Source organism: Acartia tonsa, chromosome 3, assembly GCF_053477335.1.
Source record: "Acartia tonsa isolate MP-2025a chromosome 3, ASM5347733v1, whole genome shotgun sequence".
Lineage (NCBI taxonomy): Eukaryota > Metazoa > Arthropoda > Copepoda > Calanoida > Acartiidae > Acartia > Acartia tonsa.
Genome location: NC_137262.1, coordinates 57607953 through 57621542, shown reverse-complemented (window position 1 = coordinate 57621542; position 13590 = coordinate 57607953). Strand labels below are relative to the sequence as shown.

Genomic DNA, 13590 nt, shown 5'->3' with positions numbered 1-13590 from the left:
GGTGAATGGGTTAAATAACTGTATCTCCCCATCGCTGTGTCATTGTGCAGACTCTCAATTGGGTCATTGAAAATCAACCAATGGTGTCGGTCATATTAACACTGTTAAATAGCAGAAAATAATTTGGTAGCAGACAAAACAAAGTCATTGAAAAAGGGAAAGGGGTAGTTATCTGTATATACATCTACACTATAGATATGTTTTAAAGTCAGCTTCCTCTGATGAAAAAATGTACAATCATAAGATTAAAACTAGTTTTTTTTTAGCCCCGATTACATTGTTATAAACCCTACGTATTATCCTTTAACATAAAGTACTATGTTTTTTTTTGTCTGAAGCTTAAGATTTTGATAACTACTAAACCGATTTAGTTTTTCATTTAGGGAAGCTTCTCATAGGTACCAGAGTAATTTTATGCTATTTTGTTTTTATATTTTAGTATTTTTTTCGAATTCAAAGCCACCATTGTATTTATATGTAAGTTGCGAAACTACTCTATAATTAACTTTGTCTGTCCCTTAGTCTGTCAGTCCATAACATTTTCTCGACTGCTATTTAAGATGGAAATCTATATTTTTTTGTGTAGATTCCCTGTACCAATCGCCTCCAACCCTTTCAAAAAAGAAATAAAATTAGTACATGCTTAGACTTATTTCAAATCCTTATAATAAAGTAAAAGGATGTTTGGCTATCTTTACCGAAATATCTCGCTATCCGCTGAACCGATATGGTTCTACTTTAGAGAGTAGCTTCTTATAGATCCTGGCAAAGTTTATAACTATTTTGGGGGAGGGTACCATCAACCTCCCAAGATAAATCGCCTCTAGGAAAAACTACAAATACTTTACTTATAAACAAGTTATGCTGTTAGTTTTAATATTTTTTTTATAACTCGCATATCTTTGTAGATGATATCTGTTTTATGTTTATATGAAAGACACAGCAAAAACCCTTCACGCTATGCATTGTATTAATGGTCGACATGGACATTTTTCAAGATTTTGTACTGCTTATAAGTGTACTTTTAAAGGTTTTTAATTTGCTCCTACTTTTGATTCAAACTATCTAAGAATCTATCTCGATGATCTTAAGGGATAATATAATGGACAATATAATATTGCAAACACACCCAATTATCATCATCCTAATAACACCTTCTGCTCGACTAGGAGCTAAGTGGGAAACAGCCATTTTTTAAATAAAACGCTTTACCAATAGTTATATTAAGATGTTAGTCTTATGCTGTTACAATTGTATAATACAAACAAAGCTATACAAATACGAAAATTAAATGTTGACATTCATATAAACAGACATACATACACATTAAGAGATATAAGTTTTCCGGAATTTTAATGTAGGGAGGAGATTTGAAATCTGCATCAAATTTTAAGGATTTTTTATAAAATTCGTTTTTTGTATAATTCTTTATCTAAAAGCGGAAATACAAATTAAGTTAATTAATTTTGGCATCCGTGATTGGTGGATTTAAAAAATCTGCGCTCTGATTGGATGTCGTACATCATTCAACCAATTAGAGCGCAGGTAGTTTAAAATCCACCTATCCTATTGGTCAAAATTAATTAACTTAAAATTTATTTCCGCTTTTAGATAAAGAATTATACAAAAAACGAATTTTATAAAAAAATCCTTAAAATTTGATGCAGATTTCAAATCTCCTCCCTACATTAAAATTCCGGAAAACTTATATCTCTTAATACACATGAACTCTAGGTCTATAGGGTGTCTCATTTTATTTGGTATTCAAATTTTTATAACCAATTTATCATATTTGTTGGCTCAAAATTATTGGTTTTTTTAAGGGAATTTTGATTGGTTGATTCTCAGCTGGTAGTGTCCAAACTTTTAAACCAATAGTTTTTATTAGCAGAAGGGGTAATTATGTTTATTATCATCAAATGATTGGCTAAAATCGTCTATAAAAAAAACTTTGAACCCTCCTAATTTACATTAGATATGTACATATAGGTATTTTGTGTGTATGGTATGTATATTATTTAGATAACCACTTCTATAGAATAGTTGCGCCAGATCATATTGGCAAAAAAAAACAAAGGCTTTTTATCAAATTAGTGGTTGACACATTAGGACACTCAACTTATTGAACTAACCAATCTAAAGTCCCCAAAGTTGTTAAGCCAACGAATAAGAAAATATTGTCATGAAACTTTGGGGACCAGTGTAATAAGCAGCCCATTGTCCCCTCCCTCTCTGGGTATTTTGTGTGTATGTATATTATTTAGATAACTACTTCTATAGAATAGTTACGCCATATCATATAGGCAAAATATATAAATACTGGTGGTTTCGCCCCAGCATCTAGGAGATGATATTTTAAGGGGTATGGAAAGGCATAAAAATAGCCTAAAACCATACCCATAATTTATTTGTAAAAAATTAAATAGCTTAAAATCATTCCAGGACCTATAAGAAGCCTCACTGTAAAATAAAATTCATATCGGTTTAGCGGTTAGTGAGATCCTTCGCTACAGATAAAAAGCTTACTACTTTTTATTAAGGCCTTTGAAATTTTAATTGCAATCCTGACTATAGGATAACCGAAGATAAATTAATCTTTATAAAATTTAAATGCTGTTATTTTCTCTGTGTTCTGGCGTTTAAACTAGTCTTTATTCAGTCGGTAGATGTTTTATGACCTTTGAAAATGCACAGCTATTCTTAGGATGGTTTTCCAAAACTGCGAAAAAATAGTAGCTCAATACTTGAAAGCACCATGTTAAGATATAATTCAGTAAAAATAATTTGTTTATTATCATTGGGGATGTACATCAATTTATTGTCCATGTCTTATCCCCTAAGATTCCTGAATATAGTTGGAACAACGAATAAGCAATTTCAATTTGCTATTTTACATTAAGAAAATATTTTTGTTTTTGTGTGCACGTCTTTTGTAGCAGCTTATTGATCCTACATGAAGAATGGGCCCCTCCTTAGGTTACCATACAATCAAACAAAGTTTTAATATCGGCAACTATATGAATACCTTTTAATAATCATGGAAAGAAAACGATGTAGAGGTTTTCGTATTTTTTTCACAGTAGCCTTGATAGGTTATTTTAGGTTAGGTTAGGTAATTGTTAATGACTGCCCTGCAGGGTTAGAGCCAGAGGGCTAGAAATAGGAGAAAAGCCATTGTGAAAATGCGACGAAACCTGCTAGTTAAAAAGCCACAAATACTCTACAATTAAGAGGGGTGTGAAACTTACCCCCGTTTTCAAAATTTTGTATACGAAATATATTAGGTGTATAGCATATTTTGTGTTATACCATCATGAAAGACTTGTATTGTAAATTTGCTAAAAAGTTCTCATTTTTGGCGGCTTTTATAGAAGATTAACTTTTTGCATATAATCTAGGCAGTATAAATGCCTTTATGACAACCATTTTACTTTCAAGAAATAGGATGGGCAAGTTTTGATAAAAAAATCTACAAAAAAATGTTTTCAAGAATTACTTTGATGAAAGATTTTTAATGCCTTTAAATTTAGTAAAATATAATTAAGTTTGGACTCTCAGGAATCTTCAAGGATAATACAATAGATTATAAATTAATGTACATCCTTAAAATAACTTCTGTAATAGATCAAAAGTAGAGGTTGAAAAGTTTGTACACTACTAGTTTAAGACTTATCAAACACAATTCAATAAAAGTACCCAAAGTTTTAAGCCAAAGAATTGAATAATGTGGTTATTACACCTTGGGTACCAATTCCATTTTTAGTCCAATGTAACCTCCCTCCCTTCCCATAACAATCGCAGAACAAGTTTATAACGTTTTTTGGGGGGGAGGAATCATGTTCATGAATGATTACCTGAATCAGATACTGCAGAGGATTTCCAGATGTCCAGATGTTCCAGGTGCCGGCAGGTCACTCCTATGATCTGCATCATTGCGTCATCACATACCTAGATAGATAGATAGATAGATAGATAAATAGATAAACAGATAGATAGATAAATAGATAAACAGATAGATAGATAGATAGATAGATAGATAGAGAGATAGATAGATAGATAGATAGATAGATAGATAGATAAATAGATAGATAAATAGATAGATAGATAGATAGATATATAGATAGATAGATAGATAGATAGATAGATAGATAGATAGATAGATAGATAGATAGATAGATAGATAGATAGATAGATAGATAGATAGATAGATAGATAGATAGATAGATAGATAGATAGATAGATAGATAGATAGATAGATAGATAGATAGATAGATAGATAGATAGATAGATAGATAGATAGATAGATAGATAGATAGATAGATAGATAGATAGATAGATAGATAGATAGATAGATAGATAGATAGATAGATAGATAGATAGATAGATAGATAAATAGATAGATAGATAGATAGATAGATAGATAGATAGATAGATAGATAGATAGATAGATAGATAGATAGATAGATAGATAGATAGATAGATAGATAGATAGATAGATAGATAGATAGATAGATAGATAGATAGATAGATAGATAGATAGATAGATAGATAGATAGATAGATAGATAGATAGATAGATAGATAGATAGATAGATAGATAGATAGATAGATAGATAGATAGATAGATAGATAGATAGATAGATATATAGATAGATAGATAGATAGATAGATAGATAGATAGATAGATAGATAGATAGATAGATAGATAGATAGATAGATAGATAGATAGATAGATAGATAGATAGATAGATAGATAGATAGATAGATAGATAGATAGATAGATAGATAGATAGATAGATAGATAGATAAGTAGATAGATAGATAGATAGATAGATAGAAAGATTGAGAAACAGATATAAACATAAATGTATTACATAAATGAAAGTAATAATGATGGTTATATTGAATGCTCATTGCTCATGTATTGTTAGATTCATTATGTATCTATTTATACTTTTTGGCTTTAAAGCTGAACTCTCTGTTAAGGTTTTATCATGTCATTATATCAACATAGTAATTATAGGTTTCTAGAAGTAATGTAAAAGATAAAAACGGCTTAAAGGCTGCTTTAAAGCAGTCTGACCGCTATTGGTGTTTTCTACTAAAATATGCTACATAATGATGGGAATGTTGACAAGAAGTTTCAGCAATCTATCTTGAATAAAGACAAGAAAATCTTTTTTTTCTGAAACGTTCATATGGACATTTCGAATTATATAGTAGCTTCGCTACTAAAATGCATCACTAAGAACACGATGAAAAAGGTTAAATGAATTAAATGGTATGACTGGAAATGATGCGAGGAATTGAAACATTGTCCCATTAAAATTAAATGGTATCTTTTCTTCCCACCCTTACAAATAAAATGTTGATTTTTTTTAGTGGAGACTCCAAACTATTACTTCAGAAGGCAACATTTTAATCTATGCAAATAGCCTTAAACTTTTCTAAACTGTAAACTATAACTTATTTTAAAAGCAACCCTCAAGCTATCCAATGAAGCATAGACGTCCAGTATGTGGGGGGGGGGGGTGTAAAGGGGTTTTTATCCCCCCCCCCTCATTTTAAACTTTGAAACATCTTATTTTACCCCCTAAATTTAATTAAAAAATTTGATTACTCCCCTCAAACCTTTGAAACCCCTCTTTTTTGACACTTATAGAAAAGCTTGGACGTTCTTGCAGTGAAGGTTAAATGACAAAAAATACTAAAGCACAAGTTAGGGGGGGGGGGTATATTACACCACTTAACGACCTAACAAGGGAGCTGTCACAAATTATGTAGAATCATTCCTTCAACTGGCGTAAAGCACGACTCACATTCAGAATTCAATATTCAACGTAGAGTATAGGGTGACAATGGATTTATTATTACATGGATCTTACACCAGATTTTCATGTTCTATGAAAAAACTGAACTCTTTAGCGGGAGGCTAAAATAACTATCTCCCCCACCCCACTCCTTAACCCCATCCCCTCCCCTCTTACAGGATATGGTCCGTCCAATAAATGCAAGATGATATTGCAACCTAAATTGACGACAATTTTTTTCCTGTTGTAATATCCACGTATATTCTACATCCATTTACAGAATACGTGGATATATTGACATATATATGTTGACAGAGGGGTTTAGGTTGCTAATATGGACCTCATTTATTGGTCAGTTCATCATGCAGGAGCAGTGAAGGAAATGGGGTATATGAGATGGATGAAGGGGGGTATTGTTAGTTTAGCCAGCTGAAAGTATCACTTTATTAGAGTACATGACAATTTGGTTTAAAATCCTAGTAATTATATAACGATTAGGGTGACAAAGAACCTATAGTCCTAGAATGTACGCAAATTTAAAAAGTACATGGGCAAATAATCATCAAAATACTGCTTCTATAAATAGAATTAATGTTTCTTGTAAAATAAATATTCACAAAAACACTGGTTACAATGAAATTAATAAAAAAAATATTTACATTTTTTATCTTTTTTTCACCTAAAAACTATATAATCTCGTTTTGTCATTGGCTGGAATAAAATCATTCTTCAAACTTTTCCTCACATAATTTTATTCTACGAAAGAGGTAGTTTTATATTTTTTTTAGGGGGGGGGGTGGTACATATTCATTAGTTTATATTCAATCACTGTATATTTTATCTAAAAGAATAATTACAAAAGAAAAATAGAATATCAAAAGCGTAGCAACTCTATAGATATTATCCATTCATATCCATTTAAAGAATGTATATTTTGAAATTATCCTATTAAACTTAAATTAAGAATGATGATTCATCCAGTAATTAAGAACGATAGAGCAAAGAATCATTATATTGACCGTTGTCGTTTCTTATTTTTTAGTATCATGCATTTTGAACAATTTCAAGGACGTCCAAGCTTATTTTTTTTTTTTTTTTTTTGGGGGGGGTCTTATACTTAGTAATAGTAGTAGTAATATACAGTAGTAGTAGTAATATACAGTGCGAATCATTCCTTAACCCCCCCCCCCCCCCCGACAGATTTGGCGAAATTTCTATAAATCTATGAATTTAATTTGTTCTAAATATTTGCTTAAATATGATTTGCTAAGGTTTTATGGATGTTATCATCTTTGTTGAAAGATTGATATTTGCAGATAAAGACAGGGAGGGAGGGAACAATTGATGTAAATTATTCTGGTTACTGGTACCCAAAGTTTTATGAAAATGTTGTCTTATTCGCTGGGTCAATCATTTTGGGTACTTTAATTACATCTTTGTAAACATTAATAAATCTGGAAATGGAAATTTTATTTATCATGAATTCATCATCCAGTGTCTTATCCTTGAGATAAAGATAATGGTTTATTTTTATTTTATCTAGAAAAGTAATGTAAGAAGATAGATAATAATGATTTAATATTTAAATAAGACAATTGTGTCTATTATTAAACCAGCAAAAGTAAACATAAAAGTATCAGAATGTCTGTGAGTCTGTCTATCTGTGTGCCTGTCTGTACAGAAGGATCTTTCTTACCAATTGCAATGGACTTTTACAGCAAGGTATTCATGGGTCCTAAAATGTTTTTTTGGGGAGGGCCAGTAAACAAGCCTCCCAAGAGAAATAGCCCGTACAAAAAATTACGAAAATTGAAAGTCAGGTGGTCGATTTCCTTCACCTTAACGGCCTCTAGGGGCGTATACACTAGTAGTTTTGTAAAGTGACTGCGCTGTAAATGAAAGTGAATCTTTATTAACTTTCTTTGTTAACCTTTATCATTAGAAATAGGTTTCTACTTCATGGAAAAAGAAAAAAGTAGGTAAATCATTTTAAAATTACAAAATTAAATTTTTTTCATACTGAAAAATCATGTTTCTTATTGATTATAGACACGAATAATAATAAAAATAATAATACCAGTTTTGTTGGCCCTGTTCTTATAATTTATCATTTTACTTTACGCGGAAAGCTGTTTATATTACGATGGGATAAATAACTATTATGGAATTAAATATATTAACATTACATATAAAAGGGTGTCTTTCTGTCTGCCTGTCCTATAAGATCTCGCTTACCGCTCGACTAATCATAAAATTTTTACAGAAAACCATCTTATAGTTCCCAGGAAGGTTTATACTATTATAGGCAGAGAAATCACTTACTCAAAAAAATCTTTTCTTTTTAAGAATAGATTTCCAGGGGCGATGCCGATACATATCAATAATGTCATTGTCCATTAATATCTCGGAATCAGAAAGATGGCAATTTGTTAATAGATATCTAAAACATTATACATTTTTATGGGTAAATTTAATAACATCTTTATTTATGAACTTAAAATGCAATTTGAATTTCTTGAATCCTTAGCTTTAAGGGAAACACAAAAATATAGTTTTATCATTAAAATAGATAAATTTGATATTATTTTATTGACAAAATCTAAATTTTCTTTGTTTATAACAATTACTGCTTTTCATTATACCTTAATTAATAAAGATAACCATTGAATACGAAAAAAATCACAATTTCTTTCTTTCTAGGGGCAATTTCTCTTTAGAGGTGGTGTTATCCTATCCCAAAATAATTATAAAACTTCCCTGGACCTACCAGAAGCTTCACTGATGAGATCCTTGCTTTACATAGACATCCATTTACTTTTATTTAAGGATAAAATTACAATGATATTTAATCGCATCTGTTTATAGACAGCTTTCCGCGGATATTAAAATAAAAAATATAAGATTAAATCCAGTTTTGTTAGACCGAGGGCCCGAAGGCCAGGGCTGACAAAACTAGTATAAATTTTATGATTTTTACTTGAATATTCGTGGAAATTGATTGTAATTCGATGCCAAACATGATTTTTTAGTATGACTGAGAACCAGTTCTAATCTAACGGATATTAATCGGTTTCGAAGCCATGCTATAAATAAAAACTAAAGTTTGTAGTTTCCTTTGACTTGCAATGGAACTGTGCAGTGCAATTTTATCAAAACACGATTCTTATTATTACGAGACATCTCAGATATTTTCAGGGATATAAAGGATATGTTATTTCTTGGATGTTACACCAAATATTCATGGTCTCTTTTAAGGTGAAACTCGCAACGGGCTAAAATAACGATTCCCCCCATCCACCCCCTTTATTCCATATGCTACTGGATGAACGAAGTGACTAATAAATGAGTTCCATGTTAGCAACCTAAATTGAAGAAAATATTTTTCCATCTCATAATATGCACGTATATTCCACAACCATTATCTTAGCGGTTCAGGATTTGGACATTAAATAATTGTTTACGCAATGTTTGATGATTTTAAATATGTCTTTGAGAGTTTGGAATGTTTGTTGAAAAATTAGGAGGAAAATTAAGAGAGAGAGAGAGAGAGAAAGAGAGAGATATACTTTTGAGTTAGACTATACATAGAGAGACAGCGTAAAAAAGACACTTTGATTTCTCCTCCCTAAGATCTTTATATGCCATGTTTATATTAAGTAGTTGCTTCCATATTTGATTGGGTTCAAAATGGACAAATTTCTTTAGTGGGGTGTATTTTATCTGTATGTAATCTTACATACATACATATAAACACCCTGTTACTTTAGTATATAGGATAATTATTAATGTCCCAGATGATTTGACACTTGAAAAGTACATACAGGCAGACATCCTGTTACTTTAGTAAAAAGTATAATTGTCAATGTCCATGAAGATTTGACACTTGAAAAGTACGTTTAATTGATTTTTATGAGTAAACTTGAATAAACAAAGAAATACTTTAAAAATGCAAGAGAAATAACAAGGACAATTTAATTACAAAACATTTACATTTTATTTAAATTGTTGGATGTACGTTCGTCTGTCATATGGCACAGTCCAAACTTTAAAGAAGGCTTTAGACATGACATTGGGCTATTACTGGCTAAAGGTTAAAAAACGTTAACCCTTAACGGTCGGAGGGGGGGGGGGCGTTGAACGCCCCCCCCCCCCATCCGTTTTTTTCTATCTCATTTTCTGTGTGTGAAAGACAAAGAGCCCAAACTGCTTGACTTTTTAAGTATGGGTATAAGACATAACTGAGAGTTGAAATTTTTTGAATATCTCCATCCTGGCGGGCACAGGATGCCAGCAAACCTGGCAGGGTCATCCAGGTAAAGAGCAAAAATATTTTTTTGACTTAAACAAAGCATTGTATCTTACCAAAATACTAAAATATCCTCTAGTAGTACATCCTCATATTAAATACAGGTGTTTAAGTCAATTTTAGGTTCCAGGTATGATCCTGCAGGTCATGATCCTCCAGGTCTCCAGAATCTTTAAATGGCTCCTGTGGCCGCAATTTTTGACTTAGAGACTTCAAATTTTAAACTTAACCCTTACAGATCGGGGGGGGGGGGGGCTCAAAGAGCCCCCCCCTCTAGTTTTTTCAATCTCATTTTTTTTGTAGGTAAGTTGGAGAGCTGTAACTTCATGACTTTTTAAGTTTAGTAATTATACGTCGGCAAGAGTTGATTTTATTAGGATATCTGGTCTGTGTCGGTCGTGGTGTCCGGTCAAAGTCGGTTGGGTAGCAAAAAAAATTAGAAAAAATTCTAAATAAATCTTAATTTCTACATTATGACTTTTGTGTATAAGGTAGAAACCTAAAATTTTTTTGGTGAATACTTAGATATCAATGACCTTCTGAGAAAAGTGGTGTTATGACCGTTTGACCGCTCCCTGACCGACTTTATGACCGATTTTTGTCCGGCTTTTACTACAGACATAAATCATGAATATCGTGGCTTCTATTACAGCTAGAGACCTATAATTTTTTTTGGTAAATCCTTGAGCAATAATAAACAGATAAAATATTAATTTGCGCCGCCAACCCCCGTTTTACCGCCGTAACCGCCGAAAATGGCGGTTTCCGTTATTTTCCGTTTTTCGGCGATGATCAGAAAAAATAATTTTTTTGTTATAAAAAATAAAAGTTCGTCCTAAAATTTGGTCATCCTAGCTGCAAAATTGGCCGCTCTACAGCTGTTTTAAAATTTAGCGGCTGGCCGCTAAAAAGCGGTTAAGGAGCGGTCTGGCCGCTATGACAAGAAAAAGTAATTTTCTCTAAAAATACACATGAACCACCAGAAAAAAATTTTACGTCTTTATCTGTACCAGGAGCCGAGATAGAGGGGGGGGCTCTTTGAGCCCCCCCCCCCCCCCGATCTATTAAGGTGGGAATTGGGGCCCGATCTGTAAGGGTTAAGCTTTTCTCACATGTCTACATAACGTATTAAAATTTCATAAAGATCCGCCGCCGTTTTCCCGCCGACCGCCAACTGCGGCGGCTGGCAGCTGCCAAGTACAGCTGCGGCCGCTGAAATTTATATTTTGATATTTCAAATATAAAATTTACATAAAGATAAACATTTTCTGCAAAAAAAATTTTATTCTAGCTTCAAAAATAAAAAAATTACAGCCGTTTGAAATTTTTAAGTAAAAAAAGACCTGAAAACAAAGGTTGTTAAATAATAGGGTGAAGGAAGCGAAAATTGACCTTGACTTACTTAAGGTCGGAAATTCATCATAACACAGGGGACTTACTCAAAAAAATTTAGCTCTCTAGCTCTAATAGGAACTGAGATAATAGGGGGGGGCGTTGAACGCCCCCCCCCCCCGACTGATTAAGGTTTGGCAAGGGGCCCGACTGTAAGGGGTTAAGCTATACGTACTAGCGTCTGCGCCCCTAGAATCTAGGGACTCTAAATTACAAGTGTAGAGGGATGTAGGGGAGAAAAATAGCCATAAACCTTACCAAGACCTGAACCTATGGATTCTTTTCTTGAACTGAGAATTCAATGGTTCAGTGGTTAGCAAAATCCTAAAGGACAAACAAAAAAACCTTGCTACTTTAAATTATAGGATAATGTTATAGAATGTATGTCTATCTTTCTCACTTAATTTTAATTAGAGTTATTGAAATAAACAGGATTTATGCCGTTTTTAATTCAGGCTAGCCAAGAGTATAATACAAGAGCCTTGTAGGGTTAGACCTTGTATGACTTTTAAATGAATCCTTATAAAGTAACAGGATGTGTGTGTGTGTTTGTACCCAAGGATCTCGCTAACCGCTAAACCTATATTTAGAGGTCTAGAAATATTTAGAGTAGCTGCGCTCCTTAAAAGGGCTTGTCCATCCATCTTTATTCTTTACTGCATTATCTCCAAGGTCTTAGGGATAAGACAATGTGCGATAAATTGTTAAACATCCCCTTTCATTATAAACAAAATTACCCCTTCTGTACATTAAATTTTTTGATTGAAATGTTTAAATTTGTACTACTAGTTTGGAACCAATCAATTAAAAAGTGTCCCAAAAACGAAAAAGATAAAACTTTGGGTACCAGTTGTAATTTACAATCCAATGTTCCCTCCCTCCCTGATTATCTCAAGTTCTGTCATAAATTTTATCATAACATTCGAGTCCAGTTTTATCCATGGGTTAAAGGATATAAAAATGGCCTTAAAATTGATGTACATCCCCCTTGATGGTATACAAAATTATCCGATAATTAGTGATTGAAGCGCTTGAACATTCAACTTAATTTACCAATCAATCAAAATTCAACAAAAATCACCAAAGTTGTTGAGCTAACGAATATGAAAATGTTATTTAAAACTTTGGGGACTAGTTTGATTAACAGTTTATCCACGGATTAAGGGATATGGGAATAATAGTCATTATCAAAATATGTACACTTTCTAAAAATTAGTGATTGAAGAAATAGCCTAAAATAAAAATTAAATTAAATAGCCTAAATCCATTCTGGGACCTAAGTGAAGCTTTCCTTTGAGAACTCAATCGATTTAGTAGTCATGGAAATTTTAAACTTCAGACATTAAAACCTTACTACTTTATACTTTACTAGCGTTTACGCCCCTAGAGGCCTATAGTGGCACTTGTGTATTTTTACTTCAATTATCTAATTTGAATAATAGTTTTTGCGTTGAAGTCTCTACGTAATTTTTTTTAATTCGATTTTTTGTGTGATTTCTCTTGGGAGGGTGGTGTTATCCTCCCCCAAAATAGTTATAAACCTTTCCGGGACCTATGACAAGCTATCCTGTTAAGGAGAACTCGATCATATTAATATTGATTTAAATGCCGTAATTTTTACAATATTTTGTATAAAAATTGAATGAATTATATAAAAACTATTTTTTCATGAAGGTAAAATTTAAAAGCCTGAGAAACTACAATATTAAATATTAAACATATTTTAGCAAGGTACTAAAAAGCATTAAAAATAAAGGTACCTATTTCAATAAAAATCTTTTTAAGAACAAAATTTAAAACTTTTATTAAATCTTGATTGGTTGGTTCAAACTATCAATATTGACTCTGTTCAACCAATAACTTTATTTTACAAAAGGGTCAATTTTGTTTAAAATCATAAATATCAAATTATTGTCCATTGTCTTATCCCTTAAGATCCCTAGATTCATTATTTTGTAGCCCTACCTATTCTCTGATACGTCTAGATTCTAATTGGTCATGATTATTGTGCGCTGCAATTTTATCTTTAAACATTCGATCCAGGGCCCATAATTGATACGGTCACGCAAAATTCTTTTCCGCG

At 32.1% G+C, this 13590-nt stretch overlaps 1 protein-coding gene across 2 annotated transcripts in view; it reads right to left on the bottom strand.

The window, feature by feature from the left end:
- The window catches only part of LOC145314651 (uncharacterized), an 89119-nt gene that overhangs the window by 29563 nt on the left and 45966 nt on the right, over positions 1 to 13590 (bottom strand). For both annotated transcript variants that reach the window (XM_080154659.1, XM_080154657.1), the window contains exon 10: positions 3855 to 3948. In XM_080154659.1, coding sequence (XP_080010785.1) covers positions 3855 to 3948 — 94 coding nt within the window. The remainder of the gene's footprint in view (positions 1 to 3854; positions 3949 to 13590) is intronic.